General features: G+C 49.2%; 2 protein-coding genes across 3 annotated transcripts; one reads left to right on the top strand and one right to left on the bottom strand.

Annotated features, from left to right (window-relative positions):
* Window positions 1-167: 167 nt before the first annotated feature.
* On the bottom strand, window positions 168-15,402 carry ago1 (argonaute RISC component 1). Its single transcript, XM_058085235.1, has 19 exons — window positions 14,915-15,402; window positions 11,055-11,241; window positions 9,389-9,509; window positions 9,065-9,246; window positions 8,851-8,987; window positions 8,648-8,782; window positions 8,463-8,550; window positions 8,050-8,197; window positions 7,803-7,922; window positions 6,458-6,580; window positions 6,246-6,379; window positions 5,946-6,130; window positions 5,709-5,868; window positions 5,535-5,625; window positions 5,215-5,409; window positions 4,851-4,985; window positions 4,682-4,783; window positions 4,402-4,601; window positions 168-2,701 (listed from the first exon to the last, which is right to left on the bottom strand). The coding sequence occupies exons 1-19, from the start codon at window positions 14,937-14,939 to the stop codon at window positions 2,593-2,595; spliced, it is 2,577 nt and encodes an 858-aa protein (XP_057941218.1). The 5' UTR covers window positions 14,940-15,402; the 3' UTR covers window positions 168-2,592.
* A 495-nt stretch (window positions 15,403-15,897) lies between these two features.
* Window positions 15,898-20,360, top strand: dhdds (dehydrodolichyl diphosphate synthase). 2 transcript variants are annotated; one of them, XM_058084576.1, is made up of 9 exons: window positions 15,898-16,285; window positions 16,636-16,716; window positions 17,336-17,452; window positions 17,521-17,663; window positions 17,907-18,023; window positions 18,094-18,195; window positions 18,263-18,377; window positions 19,410-19,517; window positions 19,620-20,360. In XM_058084576.1, the coding sequence occupies exons 1-9, from the start codon at window positions 16,235-16,237 to the stop codon at window positions 19,884-19,886; spliced, it is 1,101 nt and encodes a 366-aa protein (XP_057940559.1). In that variant the 5' UTR covers window positions 15,898-16,234; the 3' UTR covers window positions 19,887-20,360. The 2 variants fall into 2 exon arrangements, with proteins under 2 accessions (XP_057940559.1, XP_057940560.1); XM_058084577.1 differs by having other exon boundaries at window positions 16,273-16,392.
* Window positions 20,361-20,393: the final 33 nt, after the last annotated feature.

The following is a 20,393-nucleotide window of genomic DNA, read 5'->3' as shown; positions in this document are numbered from 1 at the left end:
TCAGCGACGCATGAAAAGACGTGGAAAAGCCCCAAGTGATGGCTTTTTGGGAGGGGGGGTGTTGGCCTGGCAAAGTGGCGAGCCCAAGCCCCCAACGTGTTCCCGTGGTAGAGTTCTATGTACACAATGAAGGATGCGTGTTCATCTTCCCAATCCCTTTGACAGAGAGACACGGGCCCCTTTCACACAGACACAACCTGTCCCGTGCCGGAAGACGGCGGGAAGGAGCGTCTGTGCCGGGTGTGGGCAGACAAGGTCAGGGCAGACAAGGTCAGGGCAGACAAGGTCAGGGTAGACAAGGTCAGGGCAGACAAGGTCAGGGTAGACAAGGTCAGGGCAGACAAGGTCAGGGCAGACAAGGTCAGGGCAGACAAGGTCAGGGCAGACAAGGTCAGGGCAGACAAGGTCAGGGCAGACAAGGTCAGGGCAGACAAGGTCAGGGTAGACAAGGTCAGGGTAGACAAGGTCAGGGCAGACAAGGTCAGGGCAGACAAGGTCAGGGCAGACAAGGTCAGGGCAGACAAGGTCAGGGTAGACAAGGTCAGGGTAGACAAGGTCAGGGCAGACAAGGTCAGGGTAGACAAGGTCAGGGTAGACAAGGTCAGGGTAGACAAGGTCAGGGTAGACAAGGTCAGGGTAGACGGACACGGAGCCACCACGTGTCCTGGTGGCTTCCGCCGCATTGTATATTTGAGAAGGTGGGGTGCCGCCCCCCCGGAGGACCCCTCCCACACCAAACTCAAACTCAAGCTCAGTGTGCCAACGTGCATTACGACGATGATGATGATGGGTATTCCGGATGAAGGCTAAAAGAGGCGGGGTTTACGAAGAGGCGTGACTGACCCGTGCCGCCCACGCACACGGAGCACCAACGTGGCCGACACGCTAGGGAGGATGAGGAAGTGCGTCTTGAGGGCGTGTGCTTGTGCCGCCGTGCATGGCGAAGAAGAGCTTAGTGTACAAAAGGATGCTTTTTACACGCAAGGTCAATCCCTGAACGACCTTCAGCCTTGCAGCACTTCAGTGATCACAGACGTCGATTCCAACCATGTCCATCATGGCCGGCGTGGGGGGGTCGTGTTGACCTGGCATGTTGCCTTAAGTTGCTCGTGTCGAAGTAAAAGTGCCTGAATCGTCACCTTCCCATTAGGGATGCACCACCACTCTTCCTGCTGGGTCCGCGCCACGTGGCCCCAACGTGGCCCCAACGTAGCCCCAACGTGGCCCCACGACCCTGACCTTCATGGAGATGAACGTCCACGCTGGAGGTCAGAAGAACGCCGCTATGGGAGGGGGAGGAGCCACCGTATTGCAGCGCCGTGATGCTAGGTCGTCTGCGGCCAAGCTGGTGTTTCTGGTGTCTGATGAGGTTTGGTGCTCCAGGGGTCGTTCCCCTCAAGGTGGACCTTCGGGGACAACATCCTTCCTGATGATGCCCCCCCCCCCCAGGAGTGCAGTAGACGTGAGAGCGACGTGAGGCCATGAGAATGGCCACAAGGTGGCAGAAGCGCGTCGGGTAAGATCTCAGCAGGGAGCGGATGGAAGAACCACATGACAGGAAGGAGGAAGTGGAAGAGCATGGAGTGTAGCACGCCCACATATGCGGCGGCCATTTTAACTCACGTGCACACACAGTTCCCAACTAGCCGGTGGTCTTTCCCCATCAATAAATGTTGTTTGAGATGCTTTTTCACAAACAGCTCCATTTAGTGTGGAGCTGATATTTCCCTGAACTTGCCTAAAGAAGGCAGGAAGTGGAAAGAAAGGTAGTTGTCCTGCCGGGGTGGGGTTGGGGGGGGTGCCTTGGTGGACGGCATCCAGGATGAGGGGAATGTTTGGAAGTCAGGATCGCTCACCTGCTCATTGGAGTGTTTTCCTAGGGGAGGGGGGGTGATCATTGGGGCGTGGGGCCGTGGTGGTGCATCCCTAATTGGAAGACCCCCCGCCCCCCCGGTTGGCATTGTGGTTTTTTTGGCTGCTCATGAATGCTGGTTGAATATTTGCCACAACTATGCCGTGGTCCCGCTAGTCTTATGCTATGCTAATTAGCCGGGGACATGCTACGCCCCCGTCTGTGGCACGGCGAGGGAAGAACATAAAGACGAAGAAGAGGAGCCCGCTAACGGGCGTACATGCTAAAGGCTAAGTGCTAATGTACCACAGCTCAGGCGGCTTCCAATAAGATGGTTCAAAAAGTCAAAAGTAGGCGTGTACTTGTGAGGAAGGATCCTATTGGTCGGAACGCTCGCACCCTCATTGGATGCCGAACGGGCAGCTTTGTGGCTTTTCCTTTGACGCCATATTGCATACTCGCTAGCACGTGGGACGCTAGCATCCCATACAGGACTACATGGGTCCGTGTGGAGGACCACGTCTGCTGGTACCTTCAGAAGATGCTTGCTGGATCTACAGAGGTTGTGAGGAGCACGTGTAGTGGTACGTGTAGAAGACGCCTGCTGGATCCACATGGAGGACGTGCAGTGGCGAGTGAGGATCCAGGGAGGTTCTGAGGAGGATGAGGAAGTGGAAAGTGACGAGGATAAGGGAGGGGGGTGAGGTGGTCACGGCGGGGGAGGGGTGCTGCACGCCCACTCAGGCAAAGTACATGGTCCTCAGGGTGTCGTGGTGGATCTGGACCGCTTTGGCCAGAGCCTGGGGGTCCCGGCCGTTGCTCTGACCCGACACGTGGCTGCCCTCGCCACTGGAAGGGGGAGGAGCAAACACTTTCACAATCATGTGACAAAAACGTTGGAGCACGGAGATGAAATATGAAGGGAAAACATAAAGCAAAGTAAAGATACATCTGTACTAGGTAGGCTGTACTATGAAGTAAAGATATATGTGTACTAAAGATATATGTGTACTAGGTAGGCTGTACTATGAAGTAAAGATATATGTGTACTAGGTAGGCTGTACTATCAAGTAAAGATATATGTGTACTAAAGATATATGTGTACTAGGTAGGCTGTACTATGAAGTAAAGATATATGTGTACTAGGTAGGCTGTACTATGAAGTAAAGATATATCTGTACTAAAGATATATGTGTACTAGGTAGGCTGTACTATGAAGCAAAGATGTACGTGTACTAAAGATATATATGTGTACTAGGTAGGCTGTACTATGAAGCAAAGATATATGTGTACTAGGTAGGCTGTACTATGAAGTAAAGATATATGTGTACTAGGTAGGCTGTACTATGAAGTAAAGATATATGTGTACTCGGTAGGCTGTACGATGAAGTAAAGATATATGTGTACTAGGTAGACTGTACTATGAAGCAAAGATATATGTGTACTAAAGATATATGTGTACTAGGTAGGCTGTACTATGAAGTAAAGCTATATGTGTACTATGTAGGCTGTACTATGAAGCAAAGATATATGTGTACTAGGTAGGCTGTACTATGAAGTAAAGATGTACGTGTACTAGGTAGGCTGTACTATGAAGTAAAGATATATGTGTACTAGGTAGGCTGTACTATGAAGTAAAGATATATGTGTACTAGGTAGGCTGTACTATGAAGTAAAGATATATGTGTACTAGGTAGGCTGTACTATGAAGCAAAGATATATGTGTACTAGGTAGGCTGTACTATGAAGTAAAGATATATGTGTACTAGGTAGGCTGTACTATGAAGTAAAGATATATGTGTACTAGGTAGGCTGTACTATGAAGTAAAGATATATGTGTACTAGGTAGGCTGTACTATGAAGTAAAGATATACGTGTACTAGGTAGGCTGTACTATGAAGTAAAGATATACATATGTGTACTAGGTAGGCTGTACTATGAAGTAAAGATATATGTGTACTAGGTAGGCTGTACTATGAAGTAAAGATATATGTGTACTAGGTAGGCTGTACTATGAAGTAAAGATATACATATGTGTACTAGGTAGGCTGTACTATGAAGTAAAGATATATGTGTACTAGGTAGGCTGTACTATGAAGCAAAGATGTATGTGTACTAAAGATATATGTGTACTAGGTAGGCTGTACTATGAAGCAAAGATATATGTGTACTAGGTAGGCTGTACTATGAAGTAAAGATATACATATGTGTACTAGGTAGGCTGTACTATGAAGTAAAGCTATATGTGTACTAGGTAGGCTGTACTATGAAGTAAAGCTATATGTGTACTAGGTAGGCTGTACTATGAAGTAAAGATATATGTGTACTAAAGATATATGTGTACTAGGTAGGCTGTACTATGAAGTAAAGATATATGTGTAGTAGGTAGGCTGTACTATGAAGTAAAGATATATGTGTACTAGGTAGGCTGTACTATGAAGTAAAGCTATATGTGTACTAGGTAGGCTGTACTATGAAGTAAAGATGTACGTGTACCAAAGAATGTAATCTTAATAATAATCTTAATCATCTGAGGCCACGCCCCCCACCTGTCGTGCTCCTTGTCCACCAGGTGGTAGCGGGCGCGGAAGGCCACCAGGCGGGCGTAGTAGGCGGGGGCGGGGATGGAGACGGAGCGGGTGCAGCGTACGTAGGTGTGGCACAGCTGGTAGGTGAGAATCTGCAGCTCGTCGGCGGTGAAGCGATTGTCGTCCCACAAGACGTAGTAATGCGACGGGCGGCTGGTACCCTGCGCAGCCAGGCAGCGGAGCGTGTGAGGAGGGGCGGCGGCGGCGGCGGCGGGTGGGGCCGGGCGGCAGTGTGGCGTACCTGTATGCCGGCGTGGCTGCACAGGTAGAAGTCGAACTCAAAGGGGTGAGTGATGCTGGTGTCCACCGTGGTGCCCGCCGGGATGTTCCCGCTTTTCCCGATCTGCCAATCAAACAGTGCAAGTTATTCGCGGCGGGGGAGCACGGGTGGCGGAGGCGTGGCGGCGCACCCTCTCCGACTTGTCGGCGCAGAAGAGGCGCGTGTGGTGGCGCTTCTGCACCACGATGTAGGTGATGCCGGGCTGGTAGTCCTTCTCCAGCTTGATGCAGGCGTCCCTGATGGCCAGCAGCTCGTAGTGCAGGATCTGCACCCAAAACAAACAGGCGCTCATTCGCTGGACCGCAGGCTCTGTGCTAGCCCTGTGCTAGCCCTGTGCTAGCCCTGTGCTAGCCCTGTGCTAGCCCTGTGCTAGCCCTGTGCTAGCTTCCATCGTTCACGTGGCTGGAGGGAATACTACGTTTGGACCCCCTGGACGAGTGTAGCGGAGGCATAGAGCCTTTTAGTAGCTAGTCGTTCGCCGTGGTAGGCTATACCTGTGGCAACTGGCCCTCGGGAACGCCGTCCCTGTAGAAGATGATCCTGGTGGGCTTGAAGCGGGTGGACTTGTAGAACTGGATCAGCAGCTCCCGCACCATGTAGGACAAGTCCTCGATGATCTCCTGCCTGGGTCGCTGCACTCGCACCGTGGCGCAGTACCTGCTGGGGTGGGCGTCCATGCTGCCCACCACCTGGCACACGCAGGGCACATCAGCAACAAGGAAAGGAAAGGCAGGAACGTCACGGCAATGAGGAACGTCACGGCAATGAGGAACGTCACGGCAATGAGGAACGTCACGGAAGAGGCCGGACTCACCGCCGTGATGGAAGGCTTCTTGCCATCTCCAGCGGGCGGGTGGGTGACATCGGCTCCCAGGAAGATGACGGGCTGCTGGAAGACGGCTGACCTACGGAATGACGGGAGGGGCGGGAAGTGCAAGTTAGGCGTGACACCAGCCTCCTGGCGGCATTCCGAGTCCAGGGAGCGTACCGTTGGTGCGGCACCAGGATGTTGTTGATGCCTCCCAGCTTCACGTTGATCTTGAGGCAGAGGTTGGACAGGGTCTGAGGAGACGTCTTCACCACGTTCTTCACCTGCACGCACTGCGTGGCCATGCCCAGCAGCGTGTCGCCCACACGCTTCACCTCGGCTACACGGAAGAGGGGGAGGATACGGCCGTCAGTCCGCGCCACGTCACCCGGGGCGCCCGGCCGGGACGTCTCTCACCGTAGACGGGGGTTTTCCCGGGCAGGATGACGATGATGAGCTGCAGCCCCGAGTAGGTGTTCTTCAGGTGCCTGAACATGGGCTCCACGCTGTCGGCCCCCTGGGCGTACTTACAGAAGCACGGCTGGCCCTGGATGGGCATGCCCGCGTCCTTGGAGATCTTCCGGAGCTGGTCTGTGAAGTTCCTGGCCAGACCAGACTTCTTCATGAGCGACACAAAACACCAGACGCTCCATCTACCACAGCTTTGTCGTGCTTGGTGATAGCATGACAAAGCCGTCATGGACCGGCAGGACTTACTTGAGCACCTCCTCCCTGCACTGCTTCTGGGGGGCGAAGCAGGCGATGGCCCAGACCTTGATCTCAATGCCGTTGTAGAACTGCTTCCCCCTCATGTCCCACACTCCCTGGTTGGGCGTGGCGATGGCGCGGTTCTGGCAACCCGGCAAACATATTAGCATTTAGCGCTGCTGGCGGAACACACAAAGATCCACCCGGCGGTGTTTACTTACCCGTCCGCCATATTGCAAGATGGGGGCAGGAAGCACTCTGCCCGTCACCTCCGCCATGTCGTCCTTCACCTTGATGCCAAACTCTTGGATGTACGGGTCCAGGTTGAAGTTGGCGTTCTTCATCTGGACAGGGATGGGCCACGGAGGGCATTATTAGCACACAGGGGCGTTTGAATGCACCACGTGTATAACAGTGTCTTTAAATGCACCACGTGTGTATAAAAGTGTCTTTAAATGCACCACGTGTGTATAAAAGTGTCTTTAAATGCACCACGTGTGTATAACAGTGTCTTTAAATGCACCACGTGTGTATAACAGTGTCTTTAAATGCACCACGCGTGTAAAAAAGTGTCTTTAAATGCACCACGCGTGTAAAAAAGTGTCTTTAAATGCACCACGTGTGTATAAAAGTGTCTTTAAATGCACCACGTGTGTATAAAAGTGTCTTTAAATGCACCACGTGTGTATAAAAGTGTCTTTAAATGCACCACGTGTGTACAACAGTGTCTTTAAATGCACCACGTGTGTATAAAAGTGTCTTTAAATGCACCACGTGTGTATAAAAGTGTCTTTAAATGCACCACGTGTGTATAACAGTGTCTTTAAATGCACCACGTGTGTATAAAAGTGTCTTTAAATGCACCACGTGTGTATAAAAGTGTCTTTAAATGCACCACGTGTGTATAAAAGTGTCTTTAAATGCACCACGTGTGTATAACAGTGTCTTTAAATGCACCATGTGTGTATAAAAGTGTCTTTAAATGCACCACGTGTGTATAACAGTGTCTTTAAATGCACCACGTGTGTATAAAAGTGTCTTTAAATGCACCACGTGTGTATAAAAGTGTCTTTAAATGCACCACGTGTGTATAACAGTGTCTTTAAATGCACCACGTGTGTATAAAAGTGTCTTTAAATGCACCACGTGTGTATAAAAGTGTCTTTAAATGCACCACGTGTGTATAAAAGTGTCTTTAAATGCACCACGTGTGTATAAAAGTGTCTTTAAATGCACCACGTGTGTATAAAAGTGTCTTTAAATGCAACACGTGTGTATAAAAGTGTCTTTAAATGCACCACGTGTGTATAAAAGTGTCTTTAAATGCAACACGTGTGTATAAAAGTGTCTTTAAATGCACCACGTGTGTATAAAAGTGTCTTTAAATGCACCACGTGTGTAAAAAAGTGTCTTTAAATGCACCACGTGTGTATAAAAGTGTCTTTAAATGCACCACGTGTGTATAACAGTGTCTTTAAATGCACCACGTGTGTATAAAAGTGTCTTTAAATGCACCACGTGTGTATAAAAGTGTCTTTAAATGCACCACGTGTGCGGTGGACTCACCAGCCTGCTGATCTCCTCCTGCCTGTCGGGCGCCGAGCGAGCCGTCGCTTTGATCATGGTGGACGTCTGATTATCGGTCAGTTTCTTGATGCACCTTTGGCCCGCCACGATGTTGCACACCTGCAGTGTTTGGGAGGAGAGTTACCAGGTACCAGGTACCAGGTACCAGGTACCAGGTACCAGGTACCAGGTACCACGTACCAGGTACCACGTACCAGGAGCCCCACTAGCCAGTACCCGTCCTCACCTCTAGGGGCAGATATGTGTGCTTCTGCTCCTGCCCCACCTGCAGGCAGGGCAGGTGGGGGTATTTGAGCTGCAGGTTGTACTTCTGCTTGAAGTACTGGGCTACGGTACATTCCACAGTCTGCCCACTTTCCAGCTGGAGGGGAAACCTGGCGGAAAAGCAGGAATAACATCCAAAACTAATCCTGCTCAGGGTTTGGGTTCTCATGGAACGTCACGTTGACATGGCTGGGGAATACCGGGTTACCATGGCAGCCATCGAACTACCGCCTAGGAATACTACTTCATGATAGCGGTCTGTGGAAGTGGCTCCTAAAGCAGGCAGAAGGTCGTCCACGTTTGGCATAGGACCTCAGCTCGTGTGGGGGGAGTAAATATCGTGTCATGGTGGACCTTCATCTTCATGCTACTTACGTCTGGTGGCTGGCGGGACGTCGGGTGACGTTGCATACGCGGTACTTCCTCTTCATCTGGCCGCAGTGGGTCACCTCCACCTTGAGGCCTGCTCACACCCAAGGAGAAGGTTTTTGTGGAAATATTAGGACCAACGGAAAAGGTTGGTGAAGGCTAGGACCTTCAAAAACCTCGGACGTCCCCACCTTTGATCTCCTTGGTGAAGCGGACCCTCTGCGAGTCGGTGAGGGTTTTGGGCTGCTCGTCGATATTGCGAATGTCCAAAACCTCGCACATGAACTCGATGACAGGCTGGGCTTTGTAGAAGGCCGTGGCGGACACTAGAGGGAGACAGAGAGCAGCATTAGGGAATATTTGGAGAACCCGGAAGAGCAGGGAGCTAACTCACCGTCTATATTCAGCATCATCTTCCACATGGCGGGCCGCACCGACTGGTGGAAGCCGAACCACACCTCCCTGCCCCCACCCAGGGGGTGGTAGTATCCCTCGGGTGGGGAGAAAAAGGAGCGGCCCACTGGAGTGTACCTTGGTTGGCAGCATGATGGAAAAGTGAGTGGGGGGCCACTTAGTGTGTGTGGATGCTGAGGGTTTGCCGAGGGTACCTCATGGAGGCCAGGTGTCGCATGGCCACATCCAGGGCTTGCACCGAGTCCAGGGGGACCTGCAGCCGCCCGCTGACCAGAGTCTCCTGCAGGAGGCGCCATGACACCTTGGCCAGCCAACGGATGGACACCTTGAAGATACGGTCCTTGCCCTCGCCGGGGATGGTTACCTCAAAATCCACCTGGGTGAGTATGGGGGGGGGGTCCACAGAGGGGAGCGTACATCAGCACAAAAACAACAATAATAATAACAATATGCAGTTTTTCAGGGGGTGATTTCAGGGTGGATGAGGGGTGTCATGTGGGGTGACGGTGTGGGTGTACCTTCTCGCTGCCAATGGGGAGGGCCAGCACAGTGTAGATGTTCTTCTTGCCGTCGTACACGGGCTTGCGGTCACCAAAGAGCTGGGGCTTGAAGTGCTGCACCATGTACTCCACCACCTCCCTGCGGGAGGCCACCCACACAGACCCGGCATGAATAGGCGCTCGCTCGTGACGCCACGGTGCCCCGCCCACCCCGGCAAGATGGCGGCCTAGGGATTCTTGCACCACGCAGATGGTGGCTCCGCATCTCATGGTCCCCCAGGACAAAAACAGCCAAGCGGGGGAGGGGTGGGGTCAAAGGGCGTGACCTGTGGATACCTTCTTGCCGCCTTTGTCAGCGAAAGCCTCAAGTCAAAGGAGCGTGAAGCTCGCGTACTCTCTCAACTTTAGTGCCCATGGAGGACTCGGGATGGCGTATTAGAGAAATACAAACACTTCATAGATTATTATTATTATTATTATTATTATTATTATTATTATTTCACTTGATCATAGCTATATGAAATGGACTTCTTACACATTTTCAATGTTTGCCATGACTTCCTTTTTGATGAATTTTAGATGGGAAGGACATAAGGAAAAATCAACTGGTCAAAAAATGGTAGCCGTGTTATAAGACACATTTAACACATACATGATGGATCCAACATACATAAGGTACGCCATCATGGGGTCTATATATAACATACATAAGGTATGCCATCATGGGGTCTATATATAACATACATAAGGTACGCCATCATGGGGTCTATATATAACATACATAAGGTACGCCATCATGGGGTCTATATATAACATACATAAGGTACGCCATCATGGGGTCTATATATAACATACATAAGGTACGCCATCATGGGGTCTATATATAACATACATAAGGTACGCCATCATGGGGTCTATATATAACATACATAAGTTACGCCATCATGGGGTCTATATATAACATACATAAGGTACGCCATCATGGGGTCTATATATAACATACATAAGGTACGCCATCATGGGGTCTATATATAACATACATAAGGTACGCCATCATGGGGTCTATATATAACATACATAAGGTACGCCATCATGGGGTCTATATATAACATACATAAGTTACGCCATCATGGGGTCTATATATAACATACATAAGGTACGCCATCATGGGGTCTATATATAACATACATAAGGTACGCCATCATGGGGTCTATATATAACATACATAAGGTACACCATCATGGGGTCTATATATAACATACATAAGGTACGCCATCATGGGGTCTATATATAACATACATAAGGTACGCCATCATGGGGTCTATATATAACATACATAAGGTACGCCATCATGGGGTCTATATATAACATACATAAGGTACGCCATCATGGGGTCTATATATAACATACATAAGGTACGCCATCATGGGGTCTATATATAACATACATAAGGTACGCCATCATGGGGTCTATATATAACATACATAAGGTACGCCATCATGGGGTCTATATATAACATACATAAGGTACGCCATCATGGGGTCTATATATAACATACATAAGGTACGCCATCATGGGGTCTATATATAACATACATAAGGTACGCCATCATGGGGTCTATATATAACATACATAAGGTACGCCATCATGGGGTCTGGATATAACATACAGCGCCACGACTTACCTGTTGACTCGCCGGGGACATTTGTCGGGCTTGATGTCCACCTCGTAGTGGTAGACGTCCATCTTGGGGATCTCCACTTCAAAGTAATTAGCCAGCAGCTTGATGGGCTTGCCCACGGTGCCCATTCCCGGCCGACGCGGGGCGTGGAACACCTGCTGCAGGGGCGGGGGGAAGACCCCCATGGGCACTGCCGGATGAGAAGACGGACAGGAAGTGAGAAGACGGCGAGGAGGTGGTGAGGCGGGACGAGGAGGACGGTGGAGAAGACCCATGTCTGGACAACCTTCTTCCCAAAAGGCCAGTGTCCACGTGCACCGTGGACGATGATGATGTAAATAGATATCATATGATGGCAGATACTGTAAATAGATATCATATGATGGCCGATACTGCAAATAGATATCATATTATGGCCGATACTGTAAATAGATATCATATGATGGCCGATACTGTAAATAGATATCATATTATAGCCGATACTGTAAATAGATATCATATTATGGCCGATACTGTAAATAGATATATTATGGCTGATACTGTAAATAGATATCATATTATGGCCAATACTGTAAATAGATATCATATTATAGTCGATACTGTAAATAGATATCATATTATGGCCAATACTGTAAATAGATATCATATTATAGTCGATACTGTAAATAGATATCATATGATGGCCGATACTGTAAATAGATATCATATTATAGTCGATACTGTAAATAGATATCATATTATGGCCGATACTGTAAATAGATATATTATGGCTGATACTGTAAATAGATATCATATTATGGCCAATACTGTAAATAGATATCATATTATAGTCGATACTGTAAATAGATATCATATCGTAGCTGATGACGCGATGACGCGGTCAAGGCCAGCATCACATCTGTGGGGTGTCAGGAGTCCGGGTGCCGGGTGAGAGTGTTAGCAGTGACTCCAGCATACGAGGGGCCCCCCGGCCATAACCCCCCAAGTCCCCAGAGACCCGCCCCTCCCTCCGCCACCACCAACAAAGACCCCAGCTGCCCTGCTCCTACGTCTGAGGGGCACATAAACAACACCGCCCTGTGTGACGGAGGGGAGTACCCTCACACTCATGAACGCAAACGCACGGGAGCGCCCCCCCCCCAACACACACACACACACACTCCGCCCCTCGGCATTCCCAGCCTCACCATGGAGACGCCACAGCAACACGCCATTGTCATGGATATCAGGAAACCTGTGAGTGTGTGTCTGAGGGGGGGGGGGTTGTCGGAGGAGCTAGGAAAAGAAGGAGATAGGTTAGCAGGGGTGGCGGGGGGGCAGACCTTGGCCTTTTTGGATCCTGTAGGGAGCATGTTCCCACATTGGAGCAAAGCTGGAAAAGCCCCTCTTAAAGAGCGCAAAGGATTTCCTTCAGGTAAAACCTACACTGACGTGATGGCCACCATGCTGCTGGGGGCGTGCATGGGTCTGCATGGGCGTGGATGGGTCTGCATGGGTCTGTATGGGTCTGTATGGGCGTGCATGGGTCTGCATGGGCGTGGATGGGTCTGCATGGGTCTGTATGGGTCTGTATGGGCGTGCATGGGTCTGCATGGGCGTGCATGGGCGTGCATGGGTCTGCATGGGTCTGCATGGGCGTGCATGGTAGGATGAGATTCAATGTATTATCATTACAATTTTTATGTATGTGATGATGATATAACATAATCATGCCAGTACTTTGTGTCAAAAGATAACATAACAATAATAAATAAAAACAATCCATCCGTGTTCTATGCCGCTTATCCTCATGAGTATGCTGGAGCCTATCCCAGCTGTCTTGGGGAGAGGCGGGGTACACCCTGGACTGGTGGCCAGCCAATCCCAGGGCACATATAGACAAACAACCATTCACACTCACATTCATACCTATGGACAATTTGGAGTGGCTAATTAACCTAGCATGTTTTTGGAATGTGGGGGGGGGGGTACCCGGAGAAAAGGGGACGGGGAGAACAAACTCCACACAGAGATGGCCGAGGGTGGAATCGAAACTGGGTGCTCTAGCTGTGTGGCCTGCGCTGCACCGTGCAGCCCATGAATAAAATCTAATCAATAATAATTGATATATTATCAATGAATATATATAATAATAATAAATATAAAAACTAGAAACTCAATGAGTAGTAGATTGCAATACATTTCTACTTTTGATGAAAGTAATGTTAAGTCGTTCGGTCTCATGACCACAGATGTGCTAATGTGCTAACTGACCTAGTGTACTGTGTACTACTGTACTAGTGTACTGTGTACTAGTGTACTAATGTACTAGCGTACTAATGTACTAGTGTACTATGTATGCCAAAGCTGACAAGCGTATCCAAGTGGCAAAGTTGCTTTTTGGCCATGTGGCATCGCGTCATGCTTCACATGGAGGCCCCGCCCCCCTAAGGGGTCGGTCTGCCTCCGTGTGAATAAAATATCGACGTCAATTCGCCAGAGTCGTACGCTGGCGAATTCCACGGACGGCGAGCAGGACAGCATCTAAAAAAGGCCGTCCGCTCAAGGATGAACAATCTTCACTGAGCAAGGCTTCCCGGAAAATGAAAGGTCACCGCTTCATGACCTCACTCCCCAGGCATGACTAATCAACTTATGCTGCATGGACTCTTGCTACCGAGCATGCAGCGTGGCTTTTTTGGAGGATGGCTGGGTCATCTGGGATAGGCTCCGGCATGACGGGCCGATGGTTCCTTTGGTGCATCCCAAAAACTTGTCTATATGTGCCCTGGGATTGGCTGGACACCAGTCCAGGCTGGACCCCGCCTCTCCCCAAGACAGCTGGGATAGGCTCCAGCATAGAAAGGGCAAGGGAAGTCAACAGAGCGTACACACCAGCTTCATGTACTTTTTAAAATCCCGGTTTTGCCTTTTCACACCCCGACACTCCCACGTCTGCTTCTATGGTTGTCATCACACGTTTCTCTTTAGCATGGTGGTTCCCGTCCATGGTGGCATCATGACAGAGCCAAAGAAAAAGCAAAGCACGCTTGCGGAGTGGAGCTGTGTAGAGCTGACGTTAGTTAGCTTGACTCCAGTAGATGCTTCTTCTTTGGCTCCTGGTGCCTCGTGTGCTAACCAGCGCTAAACGATGACTAGCGTCATTCAGGTGGAGAGTTGGATTGTTTCCAGGTCTTCCTATCATTCTCTCATTCTTACACTCATGGGTTAAACTAGTAAAATAAAGCTTGAAGGCCATAGCTTGACTCTGGAACAGACTATTTCTATATTCAACTGCTGTAGTTACACTACAAAGGGGGGGGGGGCTCTAAATAATTGGCTGAAAATAGCTCATTCAACCATCACACTTCACACACAAAAGCAGACTTTTCAGATGTGCGTGGGGGGGGGGGCTTGGGGATCTACCCCCCTCCCTCATTGAAAATAAGCATAATGGTAAGCCAATTTAATGTGACTGTTGGGATCCAAAATGTCGAATGATGTGCACTTGCTGTACCCCCCCCCCCCCCCCCAAAGTCCCCAAATTCAACTTGAACAGAAATGATGGTTCTAATGTATGCCTGCAAAATAAAGAGGTGATGCTCAGGGGGAACCACTGGCTGCAGTGGGAGGGGGTGGTGCAGGCTGTGGAAGGCGGGCTTCACCACGCCGAGATTCCCACGACCTCCGTGACAGTCAAGCCCTATTCCGAGGCTCGACTGCGGTTATAAATCTGGGTACGCTAGGGCACTAAAGTGCTGCTCCCCGGGACCCCCACCCCAAAGTCTCCACGCTCCCCAGCCTCCGCACTCCCGGCAACGCCACCCAGCTTGACAGCCGCAATGATATTGTTAAAAAATAAAAAATGAAAACAATAAACATACCAGCGCCAGACGGTCCCGGCTCCATCCCATTCACTTAGCCGCGCGGGTACAAGCTAGCCGACCCAGGGTGCTGTGGCCAAAGCGCCGGCTCCTTCGTGCTGGAGGCGTCGCAGACTTCCAGCACCCTCCTCCGTCCTCTCGGCTTGTTGTCTTCTGCCCTCCTCGGTCTCGTCGTTGGACCTCCCCGCCCCCAGACCAGAGCGCTCCCCCGGACCCAGGGAGGCTAAATGGGGCGATCGCCGCCTCGTCTGCCCGCTGACCCGTGAGCGATGCCGCCGTGTGCCGCCTGGCTTTCTCTGGCTGGGAAGACGTCCTGATCGGCCCCGGGGATCGAGCCGACGGTCCGCGGCACTGCAGCGCTCTTGACTGGCGTGTTCCGGCTCTCCTCGCCGCTGAGGAAGGACTCTCCAGCGGAACAAAAAAAGGCCAGCCTGCCCCTCACCCCCCACCAAAAATCTCAAACTTCTTCTCTGCCATCAAAAGTGCAAGAGAACTGTTGGAGAACTTACTAACGTACCCTAGCGGCTGAAGCTGGAACTACACTACGTGCTTGTGTGCCATTCAATATCAATGCAGTATCGCAACAAAAAGACACATTTAAAAAAGGAAGAAAAAGGAAACACCAGAGATTTACTACATGTTGTGTGCTGCACTCTTCATAAAAGTGTTTATTGTCCGTTTTGTATTTGATTTTCCAGCATTCCAGCGTATTTCATGGTGCTAATTTGTATCGAATCTGTAGTTTGGAAATAACTCGTGGTTTGATGGTTAATGTACTGGTCAACAGTGATAAAAAAATATATATATTGGGTATATTACTTGTTGCGTACAGTTATTAATCCGCAAAGCTTTATCTGTTTGTTTTTTTTAATTAATTTCTAAAATTCTGGGAATTTTAACGAATCTGCCGTACACAAACACACGAACTGTTGACGGTGATTACTTAATGTTACCAGTACCAGTCAGTCAAACACGGCAACAGAAAAGACAACCAATTGAGGAGATCGTCTATCTTGTGCAGTTGTTACTCTCATTTAACGCCATTCGCTTGCTTACTTTGCGCTTATTTATTGTATTTATCCGATTTTAACTAATATTTTGTTTTGTCTCTGTTTTTTTTTATTTTGTTTTATATCAGCACACCTCTGTTGTAAAGTCAACGTATTTGGAAAGTTGTCAATGAGTACCGTTTTTATTTTAGTTCCATGTATCTAATAAACACTTATTGCGTTTTGTGAGTTTTACAATGACATCACTTCCGCTTGGTCGAACCAGCTCTCGTCCACATGCTTGTCAAATCGTCCTCCACGTGACCGGAAGATGGCCCCGTCAACCTACTCCAATGCGGAAGAAGTCGTCATCGTAAAAGCGGTGAGTTGGAGGGTTCGTCTAATGTGGAGAAAAGCCTGTGGTTTTGTGGCTACAATGGCGTCCTGCCCGCTGTTTTAAATGAACGTAGATGTGTGCGATGAGACAAGGTATTTTTACAGTGTCTTGTTTGCGTGTTTGGAGTTAAATTTTACCGCGAAAACACTTCAAGTCTGGATTGGGTGCATCACGAAGCAGCAGAATGACGGCTAACGGAGGCTAGACTAGACTAGGCTAGACTAGACTAGACTAGACTAGGGCTTTATGCGGGATAAATGGCGACGAAAAAGACACTAACAATGTGTTGCCTGTTTGCTGTTAGTTATTTAGCTATTTCCTCGACTGTTTTTCAGACCTCCTGTAGCCTGAAAATGTCGTGGATAAAGGAGGGGGAGTTAAACCTGCTCGAAAGGATTTCAGCCAATGTCCTGAAGGTAATGTAGGAAATAAAAATCACATCTTCTCACTACTCTGCTTATGCACACTGTCTGGGACGCTGCCGCAAAAGTTCGCCATGACGTTTGGGAAACACCACTCATTTAATAGTAGCATATTTTCATCATCTTGATGAAAAGTTTACTGTGTACTTGAATAGAGTACATGCAGCACTGTGTACTTGAATAGAGTACATGCAGCACTGTGTACTTGAATAGAGTACATGCAGCACTGTGTACTTGAATAGAGTACATGCAGCACTGTGTACTTGAATAGAGTATATGCCATACTGTGTACTTGAATAGAGTACATGCCATACTGTGTACTTGAATAGAGTATATGCCATATTGTGTACTTGAATAGAGTATATGCCATACTGTGTACTTGAATAGAGTATATGCCATATTGTGTACTTGAATAGAGTATATGCCATACTGTGTACTTGAATAGAGTATATGCCATACTGTGTACTTGAATAGAGTATATGCCATACTGTGTACTTGAATAGAGTATATGCCATACTGTGTACTTGAATAGAGTATATGCCATACTGTGCTTTAGTCAACGTCCTTCTAAGAACATGGATTTGAAAAGTCACCTCCATTCCTTGGCTCCTAGGCGGGGCCCATGCCCAAACACGTGGCCTTCATCATGGACGGCAACCGTCGCTTTGCTCGCAAGAAGAAGATGGAACGGCAGGAAGGACATACGCAGGGCTTCAACAAGCTAGCAGAGGTGAGGGACGTTCCTTCCTTGATGTGCCGGCTAATTCATGTGGAACCAATCGTCCTTTGGCCTTGTAGACCCTCCGCTGGTGCAAGCATCTCAACATCCGGGAGGTGACCGTCTACGCCTTCAGCATTGAGAACTTCAAGCGCTCTAAAGATGAAGTGGACGGGCTGATGGAGCTGGCCAGGCAGAAATTTGAGAGACTCCTGGATGAACGGTAAAACGTGACGTTCATATCACGATGTATACCAGGCTGACATGCCATGGCATTGGAAAATGGAATATGTGTGATAAAGGGCGGTAGCTAGGGTCGGGGGGCGGCCCTGGTGGTGCAGCTGAGCGTGTTGAGTGACTGCTTCATGGGGCCGTGAAGGTGGAAGTTGTTTGTGTTAAAAGGCGAGTCGCCCTCCCCGTTTTCCTCGGCGCTCTTCATAAGCATGCGTGCGGTGTGCGTCTGCAGGGAGAACCTGGAGAAGCACGGCGTTTGCATCCGGGTGCTGGGGGACTTGAACCTGCTGCCTCTGGACCTCCAGCAGATCATCGCCAAAGCCGTGCTGACAACCAGAGCCCACAATAAGTACGCCGACTCTCCTCCACGTCCACTCCGTCTGGGCCGGGCCTTTTCCAAGTCATGCTGTTCCTTGCAGGTGTTTCCTGAACGTGTGCTTTGCCTACACGTCGCGATACGAAATCACCAACGCGGTTCGAGAAATGGCGTGGGGGGTGGAGCAAGGACTGATTAAAGCCAGGTAAAGCACGCAGCTTTCCCGTTGGGTGTGGCGGAAGCTCATTTCGGCGTGTTTGTGTGCCACTCAGTGACATCTCGGAGGCGCTGCTGAGCGAGTGTCTGTACAGCAATAATTCACCCAATCCCGACCTTCTCATACGAACCTCGGGCGAGGTGCGCCTCAGCGACTTCCTCCTCTGGCAGGTGAGGGAGACTATAACCTGTGCACGTCGACGCAAATGAACATTTAAGCATCAAAATGAATAATTGTAGTCGGATAGAAAATCTAAGGCATTCAGAAGACACTGATAAACATGTAGGCTCGTACACTGGTCACTAGGTGGCAGTAATGTTCCTGTATTATTGGGGCGAGACACAAGCAGGCTTTTGTTGCAGCTTTGAACGAGCGCCCAGCAATGTAGGGCACAATATTCCTAAAATGGGCAAATGTTCATACACATTCATACTAAGTCTTATTTTCTCCTCTTATGTCTCCTATTTGGGGTAATGGGAGTGTAAAGCTGACTATAGGGCTGTTATTTCATCTCTAGAGGGCTCTAATCACGTTAAAAGCGTACTTAAAAAGGTCATAAACAAGTTTTCTATGCCCTCACGACCACCATATTTTATTTATGAATAATTTGCTGATCTGGGACCAATCTGGGAACCATGGATTAACAACGTGGAAAAGAAAAATCAGGAAATGATCTCTTGAAGTAGAATCAAGTTGAAATATTAAGTCGGAATATTATGACAAAGAAAATGAGGAATAGAGTCATAATTAGGTTGGGGGGAAAAGTTACGTTACAGCAATAAAGTCTAAATATTCCGGGGATGAAGTCATAATATTCCAAAAAGAAAGTGGAAAGATGTAAGAAAACAACGCTGATACGTTTACCGGAATAAATAAGGAATATCCGTTATCATTTTAGTGTCACTCATTTTAAATATCACAAATATTTAACCTTTTTTTCCCAAATAAAGTCATTTTGGGAAAATGGGATTGGGGCTAAAGTTCTAAAATTATGGGAATAAAGTGGAAATATTTAGTTTCCTCACTTGATTTGTTGCCCTAGGATGCAGCACAGGTACGTTTGGGCAGACATGATGATGACATAAATAACTAAGAAGATATGACTTTCATCTAGCAACGTCCATGCTTTTCTTCATGAGGTGCGTGAAGGCGTAGACGTACGTACGTTTTTTTACATGGCTGTCTTGGCACCCCCCCCCCAGACGTCCCACTCGTGTTTAGTGTTCCAGTCAGTGCTGTGGCCCGACTACTCCTTCTGGAACCTGTGTGAAGCCATCCTGCAGTACCAGGTCAACCACAAGTCCATCCAGGTGAGGCTCCTCTTGACATTCTACCAGAGGAGACCAGCAGAGCGTTCAAATGGGGGCGCACCACAACCTCAGGACGTTGACTTCCCCCGCCTGCCGTTCCAGAGCGCACGGGACCTCCATCGAGAGCACCAGGCCTGCCAGCAGCTGGAGTCGGACCGCGCCTGCGTCGCCGAGCACCTGCCGCATCACGGCAACGGGAAGCCCGCCGACGCCCAGCGGAGACAGGAGGCGCTGCTGCGCTACACCGCCTGCCGCCAGGAGCGAGTGCAGGACTTCATCGAGGCGCTGAAGCAGAAGAGAGACGCTTTCTTTACCGACTTGTGCGGCGCCGCCACTCAGAAGGTGGAAGGCGGAGCCCAGACTTCCTGAAACGGACTTCTGATGATGACGACTGACTGGAGACCCGTTCCATGTTTGGCCAGGAAGGCGGAAGGTTTACCCCTATGGGGTGGAGAGGGACCGGAGAGGGACCGGAGAGGGACTGGAGAGTCTATACTGGGAATGAAATGCATGCAGTCATGGACGCTTGCCAGCGCTCTTCATCTCTGAAGGAAATGAGTCAAGCCGACCATGTCGGCAGCAGCACCGCCTCCGTGAACAAAATAAAGTCCAATGAAGTTGTTTGTGACTCGCTCTCTTCCTGTTTGGGTCGGCCCAACAATTCATCCATCCATTGCTGGAGCCTATCCCGGCTGACTTGGGGCGAGAGGCGGGGTACACCTGCAGCAACGGGCGGGTTTGAAGGATCTCACAATAGGCACAATAATAACAATCATAATAACAATCATAATAACATGGTTACTGTTGTGGTCGTACTCCAAATAAAACAATTCTGAATCGCTGATGTCATTTCCTGTCCACGTGTCCATTTATTTC

This window comes from Doryrhamphus excisus, chromosome 10 (genome assembly GCF_030265055.1).
Source record: "Doryrhamphus excisus isolate RoL2022-K1 chromosome 10, RoL_Dexc_1.0, whole genome shotgun sequence".
Taxonomy (NCBI): Eukaryota; Metazoa; Chordata; class Actinopteri; order Syngnathiformes; family Syngnathidae; genus Doryrhamphus; species Doryrhamphus excisus.
This window is presented reverse-complemented; position numbering and strand designations above follow the sequence as displayed.